The following is a 24905-nucleotide window of genomic DNA, read 5'->3' as shown; positions in this document are numbered from 1 at the left end:
CTAGACTACGAAAAGAAGTTTTAGGACTAACTCGATCGATGAATTTCTATTATGTTTTCCTTTCATTGTTTCATTGAACTCACACTTGGATCATAAAATTATGGTGCCTCTTGCCATCAGTGAGATCTTGGCACATAGGAGATACGCAAGTTGGGTTTGTGCGGCTCATATGATTGCAAGGCTTGACTCCACTGCAGGAGAATATTAGAGCTGCACTCATAGACCTTAGATACTGAGGATGGGAATCTATGTGGCTTGAGTTTAGAATCTGAGATTCTTGGAAGCTTAGAGATAGAGCTGCCATCTCACAGATGGGAAGAATGCATCCCAGGGAAAGAAGTGATTTGCCCAACACTGCAGCTTCTAACAGTACAGTGGGGCTAACACCAGGGTCTCCTGATTCCTGCCCAGGAATCTCATCTTTTAGGCCAATCTTCTACCAGAAAATGCTGGGCAAATTGGAGGGTGGATGTTGAAAGAGCTGCGGACAGGAGGAAGAGAGAGGGTGCGTGCTCCAGAGGGTAAACCCTTCTGTATCAGGTGGTGCCTCAAGTTTGAAGCTCAGCAAAACCACAGAGTAAGTGTCATGAGGCCCCACCTTTCCAACTTCACCTCTGTCACACTCAGCATCTCCTTCCCACCCCCTACTTCTGCCCACACAGCCACCAACGTACTCCTCCCACCTCAATAAGCTTCACTTGAGCCCACCACAAGCTCTCTCAACCTCTGTGCCTTTGCCCACAGTGCTCCAGATCTGCCAAGTGCAGTTGTGCAAGTTGAGCACAGCACAAGGGTGCCACATTCTCATCGTAGACATTACAGACTCATACCAATAAATTCTGGCAGATGGCAGTGAAATGTCTTGAGGAAAAGGTATCTTTTTATCATTAGTAGGGAGCTTGCTCTGCCTGGACTGACCTCCTTCTCTCCCTTCTCCACTAAGCAAGCTCCAGCTCCATCCTTCAAGGCCTCCTTCAAATATCCCCTCCTCCAGGAAGATAACCATGGCAACACCTCCACCAGGCTTCCTGCATAGATGAAAGGTTAATAACATCAATCAATGCTCACTGGTGATATGAGAGTCAATATTGCCTGGTCGAGATTTCCAAAAAGCAGGAAATACACCGTTTGTAGTAGGAGAGATGATTCTAAGTGGAAGTTGGACTCAGGATTATATAACACTGAATTGGATACAAGAAAATAATGCTCTTGTCAGCTTCTTTGATTAAAATCAAGGAGAAATATTTCCATTTGGTGCAAGCATGTCTTTCATACCTCTGACACTCACTAATTACCCATTTCGTCAAAGAGTGTGCAGGTTGCAGGCTTAGAGCCTTTCACAGGCAATGGTGTCTGCTGAGATCTCTATACTTGGCCTTCTTTAATGGTATTTATTTATTAGATTGCTTTCTGTCTATGGCATATGATGCTGATCGTCTACTTCCCATAGTGTTATGAAGTCTTATTTATAAATAAATCCATTTAAGCACCAAATAGCAAGTCTGTTCAAACAAAAATATTAAGTAAATAACAAAGCTGGTGGTAAGCACAGAGGGCAAAAATCATGAGAGTGGTGCGTGGAACAGTGGAGTTTGAAAATGCAAATTTGTTTAGGAGTATAGATCTGGAGCCAGACTGTCTGGGTTCAGTTCTCAAACACAAATTGCTAGCCGTGTGACTTTAGGCAAGTTTTCCTCTCTGAGCCTCGATATCCTCACTTATTAAAGGGGAATGATTATAATACCAGCCTTCTACGGTATTTCAGAAGATATACTAAGAAAACATATGCAAATAACTTTGCAGGGACTGAGGAAGTCACATGATAGCGATGATGGGGGACCTCAAGGCACACATCTGTTCACAGACCCAGGAGACATTTTGACTTTAGGAACTTTTATTTGCATGAGAAAGACAGGAAAATAGAGCCTGAGGAAGGGGTAGGAGGAGGGAGAAAAAGGGGAGTGTGGACTCATTTGGGGGGTTCAGCGGCCAGGACTGGGAAGCAGCCCTCACGGTGCCACTGCCTATCACGCAGGCGGCGCACGGCCTGCATCTGCGGCTGGAAGGCCCCCCACTCGTTCCAGTGCCGGAAGTCACCAGGCTCCAGGAGGTACTGGTACCCGCGGTAGCCAGGATACTGATAGCCGACCCAGCTGGAGGGAAGCAAGAAGGACAGCATGGAGATGGCCAGTCTTACAGCCTGGCACCCAGACCCCTGCCTAGACCAGTCAGTTTTCCATGTCTCTCTGCAGCCAATGTGTCTTCTAGAAAGTGGGGGTGATCACCTTTCAAAGTCTGATGTAAGTTCCAGCCTCCTCAGAGAAGCCTCTGACCTGCCCTCCACTCAAGCAGATACAAACAGATCCCAAAAACTGTCCTTCTGCCTTTGAACTCCTATGTGAACCACCTCTTAGTATTGTTGGGTATCATCTCACGGATATATTTGGGTCTCCTTGCCTGGCTGACTAAGCCCCCTGAAGACAGGAACCGAGCCTTATTCATCTCCACCTGCTTAGTGTGCCTAACACAGTGCCTGGCTCCCAGGCACTGCTTAGTACATTTCTAATGGTTTGAATGCAGGGATACGAGTGTCAGGAAAGAGGATATGGGCAAGAAAAAGGCCCTGACTGTGTCACAGGAGCTCAGAAAGAGTCTGTGGCGGAGAGGTAGAAGACTTAACATTTGCCTAGAGGAGACCAGGGTGTCTATCACAGCTGTTTGGGGGAGGGGAATGGAAAAAGTGATACCCTTTGGGCATCTAGCCCTTCTCCATATTCTCACAGACTTGGGGTCACAAGACTGTTATGAACATTTCACATCTTTAGAGTTTAGAGCAGAAAGGGACCTGTTAGATTAAAGAGTCTGGTGTGTCCATTATACAGATGGCAACACTGAGACACAGAGAGGGACATGAGGCTCCACAGGCGCCACAACACATCAGCGACAGGGTCAAGCCCCTTTCTTTACACAGTCTTGTCTCTTAGAGGTCATTCTGCTCATTCCCCAGAGGCTATGGATTTCCCTGAATATGCTCTTTCCCTAGGCACCACTAGACTTATTTATCTGCATCAGCTCTGTCCCCTTTACTTAATTATTCCTCCAATCTTAGTATGGGCTTAGAAGCCCCTATTCTCTCCATCTTTCAGCTTTTTTGAACAAATTGCCAGATGTGTTTACACTGACATGTTATTTGTCAAAGTAAGAGTTGGTGGTATCCTAGCCAGTAGCAGTAGGGGAATTTGGGAGGGGGCGTGGCCTTCTTAGGCATTTGACGATATATCCTGTAAGGGGGCAGCCTCTGAGTCTGTCTGTGCTTGAAGCAGGGGCTGAGGGCCTGGCAGGAGCATGCTTACGTTCCACTGGAGACCCTCACACTGCCCACACGGTCACAGAAGCCATAGACCCAGAGACTGGGCACGTCATCCTCCTGAATCTCCATCGTATTGCCCTTGAAGTTGGCTCCTTCAAACAGGCAGATCTTGTGCTCCTGAGAATCCTGGGGAAGGAGAGACTGCGTGAGGCATGGGGAGTAAGAATGAGGCAAAGAGAAGTAACTTAGGGGCCTCCTGTGAAGAGAGAGAGATGAAAATGCTCAGACCATGGTGGGACTCTGCTGGGATTATTGCTGTCCAGCCTGGAAGAGCCCTCCTCATCTGTGAAAAGAGGCTTTCAGCCTCTATTTCATGGAGTCATCATGAGGATGAAATGAGTTAATTCATTTAGAGCACTTAGCATGATGCCTGGCATACATTAAGTGCCCCCCCCCCAAAAAATTTCTATTTGTTATTTTTACTATTATGGTCAGGGATGCAGAGGCTCAGAGAGGTAGGTTCTGGATCAATGTCACACAGCCAGTGAGGGGCAGACCCTTTCGGAGAAGCATTTCGTTCCTCCCATTTCGTTTGGTACTCCCGTCCTCTTCACATCCTCTGCTGCAGCCACACTGGCCACTTTTGAGTTTCTTGCTCACACCCAGGCTATCCCAACTTCAGGAGTTTTGCACTCACCATTCTCTGGGAGGCTTCTCCACCGCTCTTCACAGGGCTGACTCAGTCCTCATCCTTCAGGTGCTGTCTTCTCTGACCACCCCCCTGACCGCTCCCATCCCCCAGCATCAGAGCCCCAGCTCCTCTCGTCTACTTTCTGAGCGCACTGCACGGTGCCCGTGCAGCACATACCACAGCGGTTTGCCATAATAGATTGATTTCCATGATTAGATTTCAATAGCTGCCTCGCACGAGGTCAGGGACCTTGCCTGTCCCGTGCAGAGCTGTGCAGCCAGAGCCAATAACAGAGCCTGGCAGAAACGGATCAACCCACAGTGGTGGAAAGCATGACTACATGGAAGATTGTCAGGTTACAGATCCCTCTAACTTTCCGGGATAGAAGACTGGGAAGGAGTCAAGGAACCTAGAGGGGAGGGAATGGGAGCTGGGCAGGGATGAGATAAAATAGTCCGCACTAGGATGGTGGCAGGGATATAGGATGGATTAGACCAGACCAGTGGCCCTGTGCACTGGCTGCACAGAGTCTACCGAGGGGCATAGAAAAGATATCAGTACCTGCTCCCAAGCTCCAGAGATTCAGATCTCATTGGTCTGGGGAGAGGGCCAGGCATTGATTTTTTTTTTTCTAATAATATATATTTGATTTAAACAAATACATTCGAAATATTATAATTTCAATATGTAACTAATATAATGATAGTTTACATTCTTCTTTTGCTTTTTTTTTTCCTATGTATTCAAAACCTGGTGTGTATGTTACACTTATAGCATATAGCCAATCAGACTAGCCAAAGTTCAAGTATTCAACAGCCACATATCACTATTGCTGACCGTATTGAACAGCAAAGTTCTAAAAGCTACCGAAAATGCCCCGGCCGATGGCTCTTCCAAACAGGCTCCCTTGACATAGATTGCCATTTAAGGACTGCTCAATGATTAAGAGACACACCTATGAACTCTTACAAAGCTCCCATTATAATGGCTGACAATTCAGCCTCAAATTCTGAGGAAAATAATTGTAATGGATAATTCATTAAGATATGTCTGGTGGTGCCCAAACAGTTGCCTGTTGGTCCCTGATAGCCTCAAATGGACACCCATGAAAATTCTTCCGGAAAATTCTCATTCAGGAAGCAAAAATCGTTTATCATGAGACACACACTGGTGAGTAAAGATGTGGTTGGTTCGTGAGTCATAATCAACACACTTCTGGAGAAACTGTGAATTGCTTGAGGATAACTCCACCTATCTTGGTGGAGTTATAATATTCACTTAGTTGAATATTATAAAGGGGCTAATTCAGTATATTGTCTTATCATCGAGAAATTCAAGGTGCCTTTCCACAGCACCTGTCTTTCAGCCACTGCACAAACTTCGGCCTGCATGTTGGATATTTTGGATGGGCTCTGGGGTCTTCAAAGCTCCTCAAGAGGTTCCAATGTGCAACAAGAATTAAAAACATTCCCCAAAGAGAATCAAGGAGGACGCTAAAATTTCTAGCTCCCAAAACTGGAATGTTGGTTTGCGCCCACTCTTGATAGGAGCCCAGGGCTCGTAACAGAGGCTGGGCACACTGTTTGAATGTCAGAGACACTTTAGGAATCAATGAGCAAAAGAGCCCACTGCCTTTGGACAACTCAGAGGTTGCCATGCCTCCCTGCCGACCCCCATTTCCTTAATTGCGGTCAGACCTCAGACTTGCCCCTACCCTCCCTGCTCATCCCCCAGGCCCTGTCCAGGAGCCACTCACCATCCTGATGGGCCGGAAGGACATGAGCCGGTCACTGCGGTAGCTGCTGGACCAGGTGTCCCAGCGTGGGTATTCACCCTTCTCCAGGACGAACATCTCCCCCCGGAAGTTGGACTGCTCAAAGGCGACCCAGCTGGAGATGAGAGGGAGGTGGAGGGTGGAAAGGTCCAGGAGGCACAAAAGTAGAAAGGAGAGAAATTGTCAGCAGAAGCCCACCGTCTCCGCTTGGAAGGCGGCCCCAAGGCCAATGAGTTTTTCCAGCTGATGCCACTTACTGGCTGTGACCACAGGCAAGTGGCTTCACCTCTCTGAGCTTTGGTTTCCTCATAGAATATACCTATTAGAATTGATGAAGGATTAAATGAGATCATGTGTGTAATTACGTGAGCAAAAATTTTTTCCCAGATGTAGGATTTACATATGATTTAAGTACTAGGAGGGCTTAGGGTAAAATAACATAAGAAGATGTTCTCTTTTAAACTTGATTACAGCTAGGAGAAAGTCTCTATGTGTCTTTTAGACTTACTGATCTCTCTTTTCGTAAGAAGAACAGGCCACCAGCACAGAGCCTTGAGCATGATAGCACTGCTCTGTGTTCATTGTATGAATTTTTTATGGATATCTTTTACTTATAGCAAGTGATACTAGCTTTCCATTTGTAAAAGTGATATAAATGTTCTTTTAAAATATATTTATTTCTGTTAACATGGTCATTTTAAATGAAATATGTTAAATAAAAATAGTCCTAGAGATACAAGGCTAAGGGAAAAATTTGACACAGATTATTAAATCATACATTTGGTAAGGACTGGCTAGCATATAGGAGATACTCAGCAATTGAAATGTGGGCTGAAGGAGGGAAATGATAATAATGGATTGATAGATAAGTGAATGAGTAAATGGATGGATGGACAAATTGATGGTTGAATGGATGAGTAGATGAATAGATGGGTAGGTGGATAGTTAGGTGGGTAGATGGGTAGATGGGTAGATGGCTGGATCTGTGGATGAATGGATTGATGAACGGATGCATGCATACTTACATGATGGAAAATGGATGGAGGGGAGAGTAAACAGGTGGATGAATGAATGGATGGAGATAATACCTCTCAGCTACTTAAGAGAATTAAATGCAATCGTGTTCAGTCCTCTCAAAGACGAATTACAAACTTGAAGTTGAATGGGAGCTTTTCCTGGCTTTCTCATTGCAGCCTGATTGAGGATGGGTGATGAGCGTGGGATTCTGGATGATCCCCCACTTTGTAGATGAGAAGGCTGAGACTAAGGGATCCCTTGACCTTTGCTCTATGTGTTCAGGAGCTCTCTGGAACAAAGGGAGACACTGAAATTACTAGCATCTCCCTGGGTGCTGCTGGGACCTTCCTCTACCAAGAAGGAGATAGGGGAGATGGGTAGGGGGTGGGACAGCTACCACCATGGACCGAAATGGAATGTGTCCCAGGAGCCTCAGGTCTTGTCCACACTGGAATGACAATTAAAGATGCAGACTTACTTTCCCAGAACAGAGCTGAATTGGCCTCAGCCCTGCCTGGTCTGGATTAAATGAGAAAAGGATGGAAGAATGAATGGAAGAATGAATGGGTGAATGGATGGATGGACAAATTGATGGTTGAATGGATGGGTAGATGAATAGATAGGTAGATGGCTGGATCTGTGGATGAATGGATTGATGGATGGATGCATGCATACATACATGATGGAAAATGGATGGAGGGAAGGGTAAGCAGGTGGACGAATGAATGGATGGAGATAAGTGGATAGATAGATGGATAGATAGATGGATAGATGGATGAATGGATCTACAGATGGGTGGATGGATGAATAGGAAAAGGATTCTTGGAAGATGGTGCCATGTAGGAGTTAAGAGCACAGACTCTGGAAACAGACAAACCTCAGCTCTAAACCCAGCTCGTCATTTATTTTCTGTGTGATTTGGGCAAGTAACTTAAGCTTGTCGAACCTCAATAAGAGGCCATACCTACCTTGTCAGGATGTTATGAGGATATAAAAAAGGAATGCATGGAACAAGCCCAGCACAGTGAAAGCACAATAAACAACGTATTTTATAATTGAAGGGCGCGGGGGAAGCTGCTGGAGGTCTGAACTTATGGAAAGACGAACACTGATGTGGTCTTGCCATCGTGCCCGCCTTCCCCTCAAATTCCTGTCTCCTTCATGATGCCCAGTAAGGACCTGTTACAGGAGTGAGAAATTTTGAATATTTATTTCAGTGCCTTTCTCATCTCCTATGGCTCATCTGAGCTTTATGAATAAGGAGAGGTAGGGCAGGAAACTTAATTTACAGATATGGAAACTGAGGCTCAAGGGTGTTAAGTCACCTCTCTAAGGTCACCCAGTGGTGGCAGGTGGCAGGTAGCAGGTGGCCGGTTGAAGTCTCCTAGGTTTCAGGCAGGTATATCCCTGTGCTGAGGTCATGCCTCTCTTCCCCTCCCCCTGCCCACCTCATCCTCTCCACCGTTTTTTCCATCACCATTTTCCCTACATCCCTGCTGGCCCTGATACAGACCAAGGGCTCTGGACCATAGGCTCTTGTCTCTTTCCATTGGGTGCAGCTCCAGGGCATACACCAAAGACCAGCTGCATTTTTGTTTCAGGAGAAATACTTTGAGTTTGAGTCACTGGCACTGAAAAAAAGCCTAAAAACCCAAACTGGCCACATCCGGCAGCTTCTGCTCCCAGCTGGGCTTTGGGTCTGTGTGGCGGAAGGTGAAGGTGGTGAGGGTGGAGGAGTGGGCTGAGGCTATGTTGATCACACAGGGGTGGGGGAGGGGGCTCTAGGAAGCAGATATGCCCCCTCCCTCTCCCACTCCCCTCACCCCCTCCACACTCATACCCCCTGGCCTAGACACTTCACCAAGGTGACTCAGCTAAACTCACAGGGCAATGGGGAGGGATAATAATCACCATGGTCACTTGCCATGTTTGGGCACCCACAAAGTGCCAGGCCAATGATGTATTATCTCCTTCAGGGCTCAGAATAATTCAATGGAGGGTAGTGGGTGGGGACCTATTCTCCCTACATCGGAGATGAGAAAACTGAGGCTTGGAGACTGAGCAAGGTCCGGGAGAGCTGGGACTTGAACCCAGGTCTGTCTGAGCTCAAAGCTCATCTCTGCTCTTTGTACTGCAAAAAGTCTAAGGATGCTGGACATGGAATCTGAGCATGCCCCTTGGGGATATTCGCGCTGAGAAGACAAGAGGCAAAAGGGCCATGTAGGTCTTGTTGTGTTCCCTGACCTCAGTTCATACGGGCTGGAGCTGAGACAATTGTCCAAAGGACAATTGTTCCTGCTTTAAACAGGGGTCACTAGGCCCAAAGAATCCCAGAGCCAGGAGCAGGCTGTGAAGCAGGTGATAAAAGCGTTGTGAATGAAATTGATCTATTTGAGTTGAACCAGACTCTGATACTTTCCACACGAGGAAGCTTTGGCCAGGGCCTTACTTGCTCCAAGCTTCAGTTTCTCCATCAGTCAAGTGGGCAAAAGAATACCCCCTCCCCCACACATCTAGGTAAAGCCCTCAGTTGGTGCTGGGCACCTAGTGGGTGCACCACAGATGCTTATTATTACTCTTAGGGCTGCTCGATGCCCCAGAGAGGGGACAGCTAGTGGACACTTGGCTCTTTGGTCTCCTCCTACTGTCAGTGATGGGCAGGGCTCTTACAGTAGAAGCAGCATTTCTCTGAAGTCCAGAATGATGACTTACTGTCAGTGTGACCTCACGCTAATGAAATCACCTCGCTGAGCCTCAGTTTCCTCATTTGTAAAGTAAGAAGGAGAATCATAGTTCCCTTTTGTCCTTCTTATGTTTGAAATGAGGACTGAAAATAATACACGTGTCTTTGTTAGCACGGTAACAGGCACAAAGCAGGTGTCGGGTAAATGGCAGCTACTGCCATTTTGTTATTATTTTATTCTGTCTGCAGGAGTGTTCCTCCCTTGCCCCTGACACACGACACTCACGGTCCAGAGGTAACGATGAGGCTGCGTACTCGGTCAAAGCCACGGTCTCCCAGGTTCAAGCACTCCCCAGAGAATTCTACCCGACGGCCCTGGAAGTTCTCCTGCTCGAAGACCACCAACTGGAGGAGAGAAGCCCCCATGCAGAGTGAGGAAGGTGGAGTGCCTCCAAACTGGAGAGGCTCCGGGTCAAAAAGGGCATTAAGTTCCTATATAAATAAAAGCAGGCTGTGCACAGATCACATGAGAGCGCGCCATGAGCCAGCGTCTGTGAAATGACCCTGTCATTCTTTCTCTTCATTTCTGAACTTAATACCTGCACCATTATTAGAAACTGATGGATCTTTGTACCAGGTATTTATCTGTGCTGTTCTTTCTGTCTGAAATGCTCTCTATACAACACATCCCCGTCGAGGAGCTCATGTTCTCTGTCCTTTTCTAGGCTCAGATATCACCTCCTCCAGGAAGCCTTCCCTGATGCCCTTTACCCAGGTGGGCTTGATTAAGTGCTTCCTACTGTGCTCACACCATCAATGGTACAAGTAACACACTACATAGTCACACTGCTTTGCTTCTGGGTCTCTCTCTGAGCACCCCTCTCCCCCTTTACACAACCCCTCCAAAGACCAAGGGCTCCTGCAAGGCAGGGTGTGGGATTGATCCATTTCTCTATCTCTTATTCTAGCCCCACCACCTGCCACAGAGCCGATGCTCAGGAAACACTTGTCAGTCTACCTGCCAAGAACAGAGGGGCCTAAACGAAGGGGCCCCTGTGTGAGCATTGGCCAATCCCATCCACTCCCTAAGCCTCACAACAAATGGATAATAAGCAAAGGTAGAAAAACCTTGCCATTCACGTGAACCGAGGCGAATGTAGTTTTTCTCTGAGCCTCAGTTTCTCCAGTCGTAAGAGCAGGTTCACATACCCTTGACTTAGCACGTCTACACTTGTCTGCCCAAGAGAATCCTGCATGTGTGCCCCCAGGAGACATGAATAAGAACATCCTGGTCACGCTGTTCCCCAGAGCAAAGCTAGCAACCACGTAATTGGTCCTCAGGATTGACAGTCACACTCTGAAATATTATATAATGGCCAAAACGAATGACCCGCAGCAATGAACGACAATATGGGTAACTATCTGGGATCTCAGAGTGAGTGAAAGGAAAAGAGAAAAACCAAGAATGATTATATACTGCATATTTTGATAAGTTAAAGATACGTAAATTATAAATATATACTTTTAAAGGAATAATACATAAAGACGCATTAAAAAGCAAGCAAGCAGAGGATGGACAGGGGTGAGGACGACAGTTGCCTTGGGTAGGGAGGAGGGTGATGGGTTCATGGGAGACATTACAAAGTAAGAGGATTTTTACCAAGTCCTAGTATTTAATATGGGTTCGTAGGTACATATTAAAAATTGAATAAAAATTAACAATTTAATGAGTGATTACATAATAAAAGCCGGCCATGCCTATACCACATGAGAGAGTGTCACGAACCAATGGTGGTGAAATGACCCAGTTCCGTGCACCTGAGGTTGAAACCAAACCCAACCCAACCCCAAGGGACTGGATGCTTTTGCTGTCCAGGAACCCTTGCAGTCTAACCCACTGCTTGAGACAAGTTTCAGGAGGGTCTGAGGCCATCCTGCTCCCCTAGAGAATCACCTGGGACAGGTGGTTCCTGCTACCACACCAGCCTTTATTTTCTTCTTCTGTTTCTTGCGTCACAAACTCTAAACATGTGCTTGTACAGGTCAGACACTAGCAAGGAGAGGGGAGAGGGAGGAGGAAGCACAGAGGCTAAGCCCAGCTAGCGCACCCCCAGGTCCTTACCCTGTAGCTCCCAGGAGGCAGGTCCCCCACTTTGGCAGTGGGCATGGGCACTGATGCGGGGGCGAGGGCGGGGCCAGGGCCGGGGGCGGGGCCTGGGGGCGGGGCCCCCTTCCCTTTGCTGTCCTGCCCTGGGTTCACCGCAGCTGTGGTTGAGGCCTTCGCAGCCTGAGACATGGTTCCCGCCTGCAAAGAAACCTTTGGCCTAGGTTAATTCGTGGATGGCACCTATGAGCTGCCTCCCCACTCTCACACCCCTGCATCCTGTGCTTTCAGGCTCCTTTCAGCTCATTTCCCCTTTTTCTCCTTCTGAAACATAAGCCTGGAAGTTGTCTAGCCTGACCTCCCTCCCCAGCCAAGAAGTTCCCATCTGGAGACCACTCATCCCTGACCTGCCTCCCTTCAGGCCTTTAACCAGGCCGGTCCGCCACCAGCCATGCCCTCCCTTCAACCCCTATTCCCCCGCCATGCCCTTCCTTTGCACCCTGTAGTTTCCCACACCACTTATTACACTTTTTTGCTTGTGCAGCTTCAATCTGCCTCACCAGGTTAAGAACAAGAAGTCACATTCAGGAGGTGCTGCAGGTAGGCCAGACTCTGTTCCTTGCAGTAATAAACTCATCTGTTCTTCATTCTAACCCCATGCAGTGGTAGATGCTGTCTTATTACTTCTGAACGATCTGAGGCCCAGAGAGGGGAAGCACCCTACCCAAGCCCACACAGCTGCCAAATGGTACAACTCCAACTTCGGCTCAAGCAAATGGATCTGGCAACTGGGTTGTGAAATGTTCTATGGTTTACTTATTCTGATTCGTTAACCCCTCCATCCCCAGCACTTGGCTTAGCCCCTGGCACATACTAGATCCTCATCTAACATCTGTTCAGAGAATGAATGAATGAACGAATGCAAGTTTCTGTCTCATTTCCCAGTCCAACTGCTGCCTCCAGCATTCTCTGGGAATGAGTGCGTGGGTGCAGATTCGAGTCTGGGACTGGGGCAGAAAGAAGGAGCCTAGAGGACATCTTTAGTGCAGGCTGCAATAGAACAATAAAGACAATAGAACAGATGCCAGAAATCATATGGTCCAGTTCCCTCATTCTGGGGGTTCTAAAATGAGGTCTGTGGCTGTGTAGGCGTTGGGTGGAGAGGGCTCGGTCAGTTTTAGTGGTTCCTTGTTCCTTTGGGATCACGGACGCCTTTGAGTGTTTGGAGAATGCTCTGTCCTTGTCCCCAGGAACAAAAATATCCCTGTTAATTTTAGATACAATTTCCAGAGATTTGAGAAGCCCCTGACAACACAGATAGACCCTATGGTCAAGAGGATTGCAGATCTCCACCCTCTCTTACCTCCCTTGAGAAAGACTTTTGTCACTCTGGGGTGCACGGCCCACAATTGGCCAGACATCTGGGCCACATCTGTGGCTTCCAAGCTCTTGCTTACCCTCCTATGTCATTCTGAGAATCAACACTCCCCTGGGCTAGGCTGTAGGCTGGTAGTTGGACTCATTCCTTCCTAGAGAGATGTTTGTTCATTCTCTGTCTCTCTCTGTCTCTCTCCCTCTCTCTCTCTCTCTCTCTGTCTCTCTCTCTCTCTCTCTCTCTCTCCCCTCCCCTCCCTCTCTCTTCTTCCCACCCCCTTCTCCAGTCTCTTGCTCTCTTTATATCACTGCTTATCCTTTCTATCTGTTTTTTATTATTCTTTTCTTCTCTCTCTTCCTTCTCTCGTTGACTCCTCCATCTTTAATTGCCCTGTCTCTCTCTCTTCTGTAACTACTCTCTCTGCCTCCTCCTTTCTCTGGCTCCCCTCTCCTTTCCCCTCCCCTTTGGCTCTCAGCAGCATGGAGGGGTGTCTCTTACCTGGGGACCTGCTACTTCCTGCTGGAGAATAAGCAGGCGGGTGGGTGAGTGCTGTGGGTGATTAGGGGCCGACCCCCCATTTTATAGTCTGGCAGACACCAAGCCCTATGCTCTGTGTCACAAAGAGGGAGCTGGCTCAGCAAGCCCCAGGCATGGGGTTGGGGGCCTGAGGCCCCAACCTCTCTTGGGTTACTGCAGAGAGCAGCATTTTCCATTGTGAGCCTGGCATGCACAGCAGAAACCCTGATCAGCAGGGACTTCACCTGGTTCCTATGATGCCTCTCTCTAAAACCCTAGCCAGGGTAGGCCCATGGGGTCCCCGCTGGCTGCCAATTCTGGGGAAGAAAAAAAGGGGAGCCCCAAGGAGGTGGGAGACCTGGACTTAGGAGACTTCGTGCTCGGTGGCTTTTGGCAGGTATCTATTCTTCAGGACCTCTGCCACTGCAGTTACGAGCAGGCACAAGTGTCCTGTTGGATGCTGCACAGGAAAGATGGCGATGAGGACCACAGGAGATGGGAAATGCTTTGTAAAGGCAGATGTGGGTACAATATACATAGTCCTACTTACTGCGTGCTTCCTGGGTGCTAAGCACAGCACCAGATGGGTTACTCATCTCCGCCAAGCCCCAGGATAACCCAACGTTTTTTGTACTTTCATTATATCCACTTCACAGATGAGCAAAGCTAGGGCCCAGTAAGGTCCTACCTTGGCCCTGGCTTGACTCCCTATTTCTAGATATAGGAATAGGGATGGGGGAGCTCCCTGTGCTCAGTGGGTTGAATATTTAAGGCTTTGGTTCTATTCCTCTGACCAGGTTGGGCCTAGATTCTCTCCCTATTTCTTCTTGGTCTGTCTGCATCTGACCTCAAGGATGGAACTGGTGGCTAGGAATATATCTACCCTTCTCAGTGCTTCTTCTGGGAGGCCCCGAATGTCACCACAACTTGTTCACTCCTGGGCCCTTAATCAGTTTTGAGGGACTAAATTGAGGGTCATAGCAGTGGATTGTAATGGAAGGTGGGATACAGGGGGAGATAGAGAAACTGAGATGGAGAGAGAGAAATGGGGACACTGATTTGGAGAAGCGGAGAGTGGCAGCGAAAGAGATGAAGGAGACAGAAATACAAGGGTCAGGAAGGGGACCGGACAGCAAAGGCAAGAGAGAGGGAGAGCCAGAGAGACAGATGCTATAGAGCAATAAAGACTCAGAATAAGGCAACAGATGCCAGAAGTCATATTGCCTAGTTCCCTCGTTTCATAAATGTAGAAACCGAGGCCCAGGTAAGACAAGGGACTTAAACAAGGTCACACAGTGTGAACTCACGGTAGACCCAAGGCTGGAAGGACCCAGGGGAACTGCAGAGCCAGGTTAGCCTGCAGTGTGACTCTCTAGCCCCAGGAAGTCTTTGGGGGTAGGGGTGGGGTTCTGCACAGGTTCCTGCCTCTTCCGCAGGGGTCCAGGGAGCCCGACATCCCAAGGAACCCAGCTCTGCCTGGAGATCACCGTGGCCTGGGGCCACCTCTGCCTCCTGCCCCTCCAGCCCCACCTAGCACCCCCCTCGCTTCCCATCTCCTCCTTAGCTTTCATTCTGGGCCAAGGCCTGGGACGGGGGCGGGAACCACAGGATGGGGCAGCCTTGGGAACCAGGACCAAGACACAGTGGTTGGTGTTTGGTGGGTGGTGGGGGGCCACCCACAGGCCTGGCTTCAAGGCCAGGCTGTCTTGGACAGTTCTGTGTCCCTTGTGGCAATCAGCCAAAAGGTGGGGGCAGAGGTAAGGGATGGCCCCCTATGCTGGGCGGCTCCACTCTGAGCATTTTATTGACTAGGCTCCTGTACTCCTCTCTATGACAGGAACCTCTGGGATTAATCCTGTTTGCAGACGAGAAAGTTGAGGCAGCTCCCTTGACCCTTTCTCAACCTGTTTCCTCATCTGTAAAATGGAATTGGGAAGTCACATCTTTTTAACTCCCGAACCCAAGCACCTAAAACTATGTACTCCTGCTTTTATATGAATACTAATCATTTTTATTTGCAATGATGACAATGGTGATGATGGAGGTGCATGTTTTTTTTAGGTTCCAGGAGCAGTGCCAGGTGCCGTTCACATGTAATTTACATTTCCCCTCACTATACCCCTATCTCTTAGGCTAAATCCAATTTACCTTGTTGTACCCATTTTACACATGAGAAAACTGAGGCTCAGAAAGGTGAAGTAACATGCTCCAGGTTACCCAGCCAGCAGGAGTGGGATGTAAATCCAGGCTACATTCTTAGCTCTTCATCTTCAGGGCGACCCTTCATCAAAGTCACGTATTTGATAGGGCTGCATTCGACCCTCCCAGTGGGATAAATATTGGCACTTTACAGGCCATGAGCTGAGATCAGACAACCTCTGGGTCACCCAGCTGTTCAGAGACAGGACTGGATTTCACCCAGAGAGATCTGGTCTCCTGCCATGCTCTTTCCTGTGCAATGAGAGCCCCATTTTAGGTCAAATCAGAGGGTGGGAGCGTGGGAAGAGGCTGCACAAAGCAAATTCTATAAACCTTGGCTACAATTTGTGAAGCATATTCACGCCCACCAGTTCCTTTATTCTCCCCACAGAGCCATCTGGAATCCTCTGTGGGCTTTGTGGGACCCGGAGGCCCTGGCCCAGCCCTCCTTTCCTGCCTGGCTCCCTCTGCTCCTCTTTGGGGTCCCTGAGATCCAGCCCAGTAGGGCTACTCACTCTTCCTCATACACGTGTCCCAAGTTCTCATCTCCACACTTTTGCTTAGTAAAAGCTTTTCCTTCCATCTCACTTTGTACAAATCCTCCTCACCCTTCAGAGTCTAGTTTAAATGCCACCTCCAGCAGGAAGCCTACCTTGATTTCCTCTGCTGGAAGAAGCGGGGGTGTAGAAAGGAGAAAAGCATAGACATTTGTTGACTGTCAGGCATGTAATGTAATATCATCACATCCCGGGGATGGAGTTTATTCTTGTCCCATTTTACAGGCAGAAACTGAGGAGAAATGACTTTCTTCAGATCACAGTGCAGAGAAGGACCAGGTTTTTTTTTTTTTTTGACTCCTTGTCCAGTGCTCATTCTCCTGCTACAGTCAGGGGTCCCATGGAGCTGATCATGGCAGACTTTCCTCATCTCACCTTCGTGGCTGATCCCTGAGGGAGGTCATGTGCCCCTTTCCCTCTCAGCTGAAGCCAATGGTGCTGACACCTCTCCATTGGGGCTTCAGCTGGGGCTGCCTTTTGTTCCTGCTGCTCACTTGCTGAGTCGGGGCTTTGTCTCCCAGAGGCCCGCTCCCCTCCATGCCTATAAGAGCCTAACCTCGGCTGGACCCAGGTCTGGCATGTTCTCTGGGTCCGTCGTGGTAAGTCTCAAGCTGGGAGAAGGGGTGGGATCTGACCCCTGAGTGAGCATCCCGGGAGGCAGGGAGCCCAGGCCCCCAATCATCGGGACATCACTGTGTCATCCTGAATGTCATCTTCATCCTAACCCAGGCCGGGCTCCGGATACCAAGAACGGTACTCGCTGCCCTCATTTAAAATCAAAATTATTCCTGAGGTCCTTTTGCCTCAGTTTCTACCATTAGAATTACCTCTTTGGGTCAGGTGTTGTTTTGGGGATTCTCTCTCAAGCTGAGCACCTAGGCACTTGCCAGGGTGGTACATCCACCCACTGGCAAGTTTCCATAGTGAGCCGATAAACCAGCAGAGAGTGGGACTCAGAGGCAATGAGACCCGGAATAGGTGAGTTTTGAGATGGTGACAGGAAAGAAGCAAAAGAGATGGCATTGGTCACGGATGGAAAGGGTAGGAAATGGAGAGGCTACAGCTGCACTTTGCCCCTAGCCCAGGCACATCTGGACCCTGTCTGGATCCTGACCCTGCCTAAACCAGACTTTAGTGTCAAGGGGGAGAGCAGAGTCAGGGCTAAGGTTATCATGTTCTTCTCTTGTGTAGGAAGGGGGCAACATGGCCTTGCAATGCACCAAGTCAGCGGGACACTGGAAGGTAGGAAGAGGCATGGGGGTTGTCTCGGAAGTGAGGGTGTACGGGTCAAACCCAGCTCTAGGGGACCCCGCCCCCTCCCAAACCCCACCTCTACTGAATCCCCACCTCACCCCTAGGGGGTTGTGAGGGCCCATTTTATAGAGGATGCAATCGAAGCGCATAGAGGGGAAGAGGTTTGTCCAAGTTCACACACAGGGGTCTCGATTTGAACTTGGATCTTCTGGTCCCCAAATTCAATCATCACACTCTCTGGCAGAGACGGTGAACTGGTGATTGCACAGTCTTTGGGCATGATTTCTTTGACCTCCTCTGCAGCATGTGTGTGTGTGTGTGTGTGTGTGTGTGTGTGTGTGTGTGTGTGTGTGTGTGTGTGTGTTTAAACCCTTAAATTTATCATCAGCTTTTGAAAACTGGCGGGTCCACAGAAAATTCCAGATTTAGTGACAGTCTTAAGAAATCAGAAAGTTGGCCAGCATTCCCACATGACAACAATAGGTGGCGCTGAGCAGAGGTACTCATTTACACCGGCCCGGGACTCTCCAGTTGCTCACAGCCCTCACCCTGCCCAGCCCCTGGAGGCATCCGAGTTTGACATCCCTGCTTGACCTGCCCCGCCCCCTAACCGTGCGTCCAGGGCTGAGCCCCTAATCCCTCACATCCCACAGGGTTCTGACGAAGGTCTCCACCTTTTCTTCCTGTCATAGATTGTGGTGTGGGACGAGGAGGGCTTCCAGGGCCGGCGCCATGAGTTCACTGCTGAGTGCCCCAGCGTGCTGGATCTTGGCTTTGAGACTGTGCGATCTTTGAAAGTGCTGAGTGGAGCGTGAGTCCGGCGGGTGGAATCTCAATGGGGGTGGGGAAGACAGGAGGGGATCTAGAGAGGGGTGCTGAGAGACTTTTAAATGTTTGAGGCCCTATCTTCCCAGGCTCTCACTTCCCATGGGTCTGAAGTGCCGGGGAGTGTGTAGGGCAGCTGTGTGAGGTTATTATGCAGGTCATGCCCTGACCAAACGTAGGGGGCGTCATTCATGCAGATCCTGCAGGAACAGACGTTTAGAATCTAGTACTGGGTCTGAAATATCCCTCTTAGGCATAAATCGAAAGCCAAAATCACTTGTCAATAGTAGAAGGTACCTATAAAAATATAGTCAAAAATCATGCTATTAATCTCTAGTCGAACATTGTTGCTAGATTGAAGCTCTGAGCATGAGGTATTTTAGTTTTTTAGAAGACAGAGTAACAAAATGTAGAGAGGTGTTAAGGACACACCAATACCATAGTGAAACTTTCTAGATCAGCGGCCTCCAACCTTTTTGACACTAGGGACCGGTGCTCCTATGAGAATCTAATGCCTGATGATCTGAGGTGGAGCTGAGGTGGTGATGCTAATGCTGGGGAGCGGCTGCAAATACAGATGAAGGCGTGCTCACTGGCCCGCTGTTCACCTCATGCTGTGCAGCCCGGGTCCTAACAGGCCACGGACTGATACTGGTCCACAGCTCAGGGGTTGGGGATCCCATTCTAGATCAGCACCATTCAGTAGAACTTTCTGCAATGATGGAAAATATTCTACATCTACACTGTCCGTTTTGAAACCAGTGACCACATATGACCATTGAGGGCTTGAAATGTAGCTAGTGTGACTAAAGAACTGAATTTTACATTTAATTTAACTTAAATTTCATTAGCAACATGTGGCCGGCGGCTGCAATATTGGACAGAAGTTTCTAGAAGATTGCAAAGTAGATCAAAAGGAGAACCATGTTCTCTCCTGATGATTTAGAGTCACCTCATGCTATATGCCTGTGGGTGCCACCAAGGTCATCTTGGGTGATATTTATGCATCTCACACCAGGGTAAACACTCTTTTAGCTTCATACAGGTGAGGAACTGGGGCTCACGTGGGGACAGTGACCTGTCCACGGATATATACAGCAGGTCAATAGATTGGGTCGGTAAGGGGTCAACAAGCTCAGGTAGATTCAGACAGTGCATGTCTTCGAATAACATTGTTTCATTCAATGTCCCTTCATTACAAGGTTGATGAGATGCCGTAGGAACTTAACTCTTGTTTATGTTAATTATCCTATGGTAAAAATTGTTTTCATTATATGTAGTTTCACCACAGTTTCAAGATTTTATCAACAGTGTTAAGTGAGGGCTTGTGCTAACATAGACGGCGAGTGCAAGGTCAGCACGGTGTCAGCATCTTGTGTCCCATAGGGGCCAGATGACAGCAGGAGCGGTGGCCCCCTGCTGTTGGGGAGCCACCCCGTGCTTCAGCGATAGCTTGCGCTGTACCCTCCAGGGTGATGAGGTGCAAAGTCCCATATTTCGTGGGAACCAGAGAGATGGATGAGCAGTTGCCTCATGGAAGCCTCCTTTAAGAGAAGGCGGTATATGAGACATGGCCTTGTGGCAGCTCCTCACAAAACTGCCTGTCTCCTCATTTTCCTAGAGAATTGCGACAGATGCCATCAAGGCTTAGGTCAGCCTGGGGTTGAATCTTGCTTGTGTGGTCTAGAGTATGGGTCCTAAACCCCTGGGGAGTGGACTCATACCGGTCAGTGGCCTGTTAGGAATCAGGCCGCACAGCAGGAGGTGAGCGGCAGGGAGCAAGCGAAGCTTCATCTGTATTTGCAGCCGCTCCCCAGCGCTAGCATCACCACCTCAGCTCCACCTCAGATCATCGGGTGGGTCCCTGATGCCAAAAAGGATGGGGACTGTTGGCTTAGAGGGACACATGTAAAGTTGTCAGGCAGCTGCACAAACAGTTCCGCTACCTGTGGAACACACAGAAAATCAGTGGGCTGCTAGGTCTAAACTGGGTTTTTCCACCTCCGCGCGATTGACATTTGGAGCTGGATAATTCTTTGTCTTCGTGGAGATTGTCCTGTATATTGGAGGATGTTTAGCAATATCCTGGCCTCTATTCACAAAATGCCATTTGTAAACACTCCCGTCTCCCTCCTCCCAGTAGGACAAATAAAAATGCATCCAGACTTGGTGGAATTCCTCCCAGGGGGGCAAAGTCACCTCTGCATGATAAACATTGGTTTAAGAACTCAGGGTAAGGGGTCTCTTAACTCTTGTATTCTCTACTGTCTATCCACAGGTGGGTGGGCTTTGAGCATGCCGGCTTCCAAGGGCAGCAGTACGTGCTGGAGCGGGGCGAGTACCCATGCTGGGATGCCTGGAGCGGCAACACGGCCTACCCCGCTGAGAGGCTCACCTCCTTCCGGCCTGTGGCCTGTGCTGTGAGTTCCTAGCGCCACCTCCACTCAGGGAGGCCTGAGCCTCTCCATTGGAGGTTTGGGAACTGGATGTCCCAGAGCTCGAATTCTCAGTCATTACTTCAGGCTGTGGGACACGGCAGTCCCTCACCTCTCAGAGGCTCAGTTTCTTCATCTCGAAATGGGGCCATCGTACCTATGTAGTCGAGAAAAGGAATGTTTAGCATCAAGACAGAACCCGCCACAAACATTCTGCCCATGGCAGCTTAGTTATGATATGAGCAGGATGCCTGTGTGCTTTGCATCCGCTTTTTATGACTCAGGGATACTGGGAGAAGCTGGGTGACAGAGAGGGCAGAGTGAGGTATGAAGGAAGCATTCTGTTTCTTGTTCGTGACTTTATATTTTAGCTGCTGTTTGTGGAGTTTGGGTGGAGGTGACCATTATTATCCCTATCTTGCAGATGAAAAAACTGAGGCTCGAGAAGTTGTCTGTTTTTTCTTCAAAAACAACTTCTATTGATTTAAAACCACATAAGGCACACATATTTATCATCTAAAATTTAGGGGAAAAGCTTGATATAGCAGAATAGGAAAATAAAAACCACTCATACCTGCCCCTCCGAGACAGAAGCCCACTCTTCACAGTGCTGGTCTTGTTTGCTATCCACAAATTACACCTGTAGCGCTTGACATCATGTCCATCTTTATATCTGTATATCTATAGACATATCATTTTGTTATAAAATTAAATCATAATAAACCAAAGGCTTGGAAAACAGCTTTTCTCACTGGGCAAATATATCACCATCGGCCTCCCAGGTGATTAAATCTCATTTACAGTATCATTTCCATAGCTCCCTAGCATTTCATTTTGTGACTAGTTTTATTTGTTCATTTGTTCCATAAATAGCCCAAGCCTTGTGTCAGTATGGGGACTCACGGTGGACTCTGACAGATGCAAATCCTGTTTTCATGCAGTTTACTACTTCTGATTTAATTTAGTCCTCCAAACAATCTTGAAAACAGATGCGGTTAGTTTTATTTTATATATATGGAAACAGGCTCAGAAATGCTGTGTAACATGTTTAAGTCAGCTGGTAAGTGGAGAGCATGATTTGAACCTAAATCACTGCATCCTTCTCTTAATCATAGCGCGATACTCCAGTTTACCACCTGATCCCTCTTGTTGGACATTTAAGTTGAGTCACCCTACCCTTCTCTTCCCTTCCCTGCCCTCCCCTCCCCTTCCCTTTCTCTCCTTCTCTCTCTCTTTCCTCCCTCTTTCTCTTAGTCTGCGTCCTCCAAATATAAAGCCGTCTTTTCCTCACTCCTCCTTCTCCTCCTCTTCCTCCTCCTCATTCTTCTCTTCCTCCTCCTCCTCCCCCCTACCCCCACACCCCACTTCCCTTACCCCTTCCCCTACCTCTTCTCCTTCTCTTTTTTAAGTATTAGCACCAAGGCTTATTTGTAAACTTCTGGAAGCACAAATGGTATACCTCTTGTAGGGTTTCTGATGCCTATTGCCTTATTGCCCTTTCAGAAGATTTGCAAGGAAGATGGATTTGGGAGACAAGGGCAGGGGTATGGGGGCCAATAGAGGCTCTTGGGTTTCCAACTGGGCACCTGATGGTCTGACCCTATTCCCTGTGCTTGCAGAACCATCGTGAATCGAGGCTGACCATCTTTGAGCAAGAGAACTTCCTGGGCAGGAAAGGAGAGCTGAGTGATGACTATCCTTCCCTCCAGGCCATGGGCTGGGATGGCAATGAAGTGGGCTCCTTCCATGTCCAATCGGGGGCGTAAGTGGATCCAAGGCTCTGCCCGACAGGGAAAAGAAGGTGTTGGGAGGGATAGACACGCCTCCTGTGAAAGCAATGTGCTGGGGACTTTTGGGCTCTGATGCCCGCATTACAGAGGAGGATGCTGAGGCACAGGGAAGTATCGGGCAGAATTTCTGGGATTGTAAGCAATGGACACCCAGATCAAACTGATATAAAGCCCAAAGGATATTTAATGGCCACTGTAATTAGCTTCAGGCACAGTTGGTTCCAGGTGCTTCAGCAGGGATCTGTCTTTCTCCATCTCTTGCTCTGCCTGTCTCAGTGTGGTTATATTCTTAGGCAAGCTCTTCCCATGTGAAGGCAAGATGACAGCTTCATCCTTGTTTCAGCCAGCTCCAGAGAAAGAGTGTCTCTTTCTTAGTGATTCCACCAAAGCTCCCAGGAAAGGCTCTCATTGGTCCAGCTTAGGTCATGTGTTCAACTCTGAGCCAGTCAGCACGTTTTTATGAATAGGGTGCTCTGATTGGCTAGGGCTGGATATAGGCCCATTGCTAGAGTGAGCATATTCCCACATTGGCAGAGAGAAGGAGGGGTGACAGGGTCTGGCAGTAGAAAAGCAGAGAATGGATGGCTGGCTATAACACAGCTTGGATTAAGTAACTTTCTCCAAGTCAGGCAGCAGGTAGGTGACTGAATACAGTTTGAAGACGAGGACTGGCTGATCCTTCCCACTCTTTTCAGCCAGGAAGTGGCAGGTGAAGGTTGAGGTATGAGGTCCTCATTTAGGAAGGACATGAGCCACCTTCTGAAGTTTCCTTTGGCTGCCGATAGGTGCAGGCAAAAGTGGGAAGTAGGTGAGGTAGGTATTTTGTTTTTTAAATTTTTTCAGATGCCACCAGAGAATTATGTTGCTTCAGAGTAAGATGAACCTCTTGTGATTCTTGAGTCTACTTCCCTCTTACAGAAAGGGAAATGGGAGCTCAGAAGCTGAGATACCAGTTCTTGTCCAGTTCTGGACAGCATAGGTGTCGATGAAGTGAAAGAACAATCGCCCACCCCCCACCTTTTTAAAAGTGCTTCTGGGTAAAGAATGGCAGAGGAAGGACTAAGACTCCCCACTTATTCCCCACTCATTCATTCATTCATCAAACGTTTATTGAGCACCTACTCTGCTCCAGGCACCGTGCTAGGCACTGAACCAGGTACACACACTCCTACACCGAGAAGCTTACTGCTGGTCGAGGAGGGAGACATTTTACAAATAACCTGTTAATTACCTAATTACACGAGTGCTCCAAAGGTACTATAAGGGACTGTGGCCCAATCTAGGGAAAAGCTCAGGCTATTCCGATGAAGTGATGATTTTGAGGTCAGACATGAAAGATAAATATAACTTGTCTAGGCAAAGAATGTCTGGAACGATGTTCCTAGAAGAGGGAACAGCATAATGCAAGGCATCATGGTGGAAATAGCAGGGTACATTCTGGGCACCTTCGGAGGCCAGAGTGGCTGGAATGTGTTTGCAGTATGGGTCCTTTTGTCCCATGCTGGTGCCTCTCTAGGGTAACAGTCTGCCTCTTCCCTTCCCCAGCTGGGTTTGCTCCCAGTTTCCTGGCTACCGAGGTTTTCAGTATGTGCTGGAGTGCGACCACCACTCGGGCGACTACAAGCATTTCCGGGAGTGGGGCACTCATGCCCAGACCTTCCAGGTGCAGAGTGTCCGCAGGATCCAGCAGTGAGCAGGGGGACCCGAGCTGAGTGGTGAACATGTGCTTGTCTGGAACAGAGGAGCCGTGGAGGCTGTTACACGCGCTCTCCTCTGCCTCCGCCTGTGCCTCCAAGGGAACGCAGCATCCACATGAACCAGTCCATGCACGCACGGTCAGCACGAAAAACTGAAAGTAATAAAAAAGGTCTAGTGTTAGCTTGTGCGCTTCAATTTTATTAATTCTTTCAAAGAGCCACGTTTTAGCTTTGTTGAGTTCCTCTGTCATTTGTCTGTGTTTTATTTCACTGACTTTTGCTCTTATCTTTAGTATTTTTTTTTCTTTCTATTTACTACGGGTTTACTTTATTCTTCATTTTTCTAGCTTGTAAAGGTAGACTCCTGGGTCATTAATTTTAGGCTCCCCTTTTCCACCCCAGTATAGTCATTTAGTACTATAAATTTCCCTATGAATACTGCATCAGTTGCTTCTCACATATTATAATTTGATGTGTTTTCATTATCATTCAGTTTAATATTTTCTAGTTTCCCTTGCGATTTTTTTTTTTTTTGACCCATGGGTTGTTTAAAGGTATTTTTGATTTGTTATATCACTCTACTGTGGTCAGAGAACACACTCAAGATTTCGATATTCTGGAATGAATGGAGACTTTTTTATGGTCCAGCATATGGTCTATTTTTGATAAATTCAAATA

The 24905-nt window shown here is 48.2% G+C and overlaps 2 protein-coding genes across 2 annotated transcripts; one reads left to right on the top strand and one right to left on the bottom strand.

The window, feature by feature from the left end:
• Window positions 1–1910: 1910 nt before the first annotated feature.
• On the bottom strand, window positions 1911–11771 carry CRYBB1 (crystallin beta B1). The gene is made up of 5 exons (XM_016129608.2): window positions 11598–11771; window positions 9762–9880; window positions 5758–5890; window positions 3354–3496; window positions 1911–2153 (listed from the first exon to the last, which is right to left on the bottom strand). Exons 1-5 carry the CDS (start codon window positions 11769–11771, stop codon window positions 1970–1972), a joined length of 753 nt encoding a protein of 250 aa, XP_015985094.1. The 3' UTR covers window positions 1911–1969.
• Window positions 11772–17418: 5647 nt separating this feature from the next.
• CRYBA4 (crystallin beta A4) lies at window positions 17419–24588 on the top strand. The gene is made up of 5 exons (XM_016129607.2): window positions 17419–17468; window positions 18173–18291; window positions 20584–20725; window positions 22360–22502; window positions 24076–24588. The coding sequence occupies exons 1-5, from the start codon at window positions 17430–17432 to the stop codon at window positions 24221–24223; spliced, it is 591 nt and encodes a 196-aa protein (XP_015985093.1). The 5' UTR covers window positions 17419–17429; the 3' UTR covers window positions 24224–24588.
• The last annotated feature ends 317 nt before the right edge of the window (window positions 24589–24905 follow it).

This window comes from Rousettus aegyptiacus, unplaced genomic scaffold, assembly GCF_014176215.1.
Source record: "Rousettus aegyptiacus isolate mRouAeg1 unplaced genomic scaffold, mRouAeg1.p scaffold_m13_p_5, whole genome shotgun sequence".
NCBI lineage: Eukaryota > Metazoa > Chordata > Mammalia > Chiroptera > Pteropodidae > Rousettus > Rousettus aegyptiacus.
This window is presented reverse-complemented; position numbering and strand designations above follow the sequence as displayed.

Coding starts and splice junctions, on each gene's coding strand:
- CRYBB1 (XM_016129608.2), bottom strand. CDS start 11,771: ATGTCTCAGGCTGCGAAGGCCTCAACCACAGCTGCGGTGAACCCAGGG. Junction 9,881..11,597: donor TGCCTCCTGGGAGCTACAGG/GTAAGGACCTGG, acceptor TCTCTCCTCCAG/TTGGTGGTCTTCGAGCAGGA. Junction 2,154..3,353: donor GTGAGGGTCTCCAGTGGAAC/GTAAGCATGCTC, acceptor GCTTCCCTCCAG/CTGGGTCGGCTATCAGTATC.
- CRYBA4 (XM_016129607.2), top strand. CDS start 17,430: ATGGCCTTGCAATGCACCAAGTCAGCGGGACACTGGAAG. Junction 17,469..18,172: donor AGTCAGCGGGACACTGGAAG/GTAGGAAGAGGC, acceptor TTCCTGTCATAG/ATTGTGGTGTGGGACGAGGA. Junction 22,503..24,075: donor TTCCATGTCCAATCGGGGGC/GTAAGTGGATCC, acceptor TCCCTTCCCCAG/CTGGGTTTGCTCCCAGTTTC.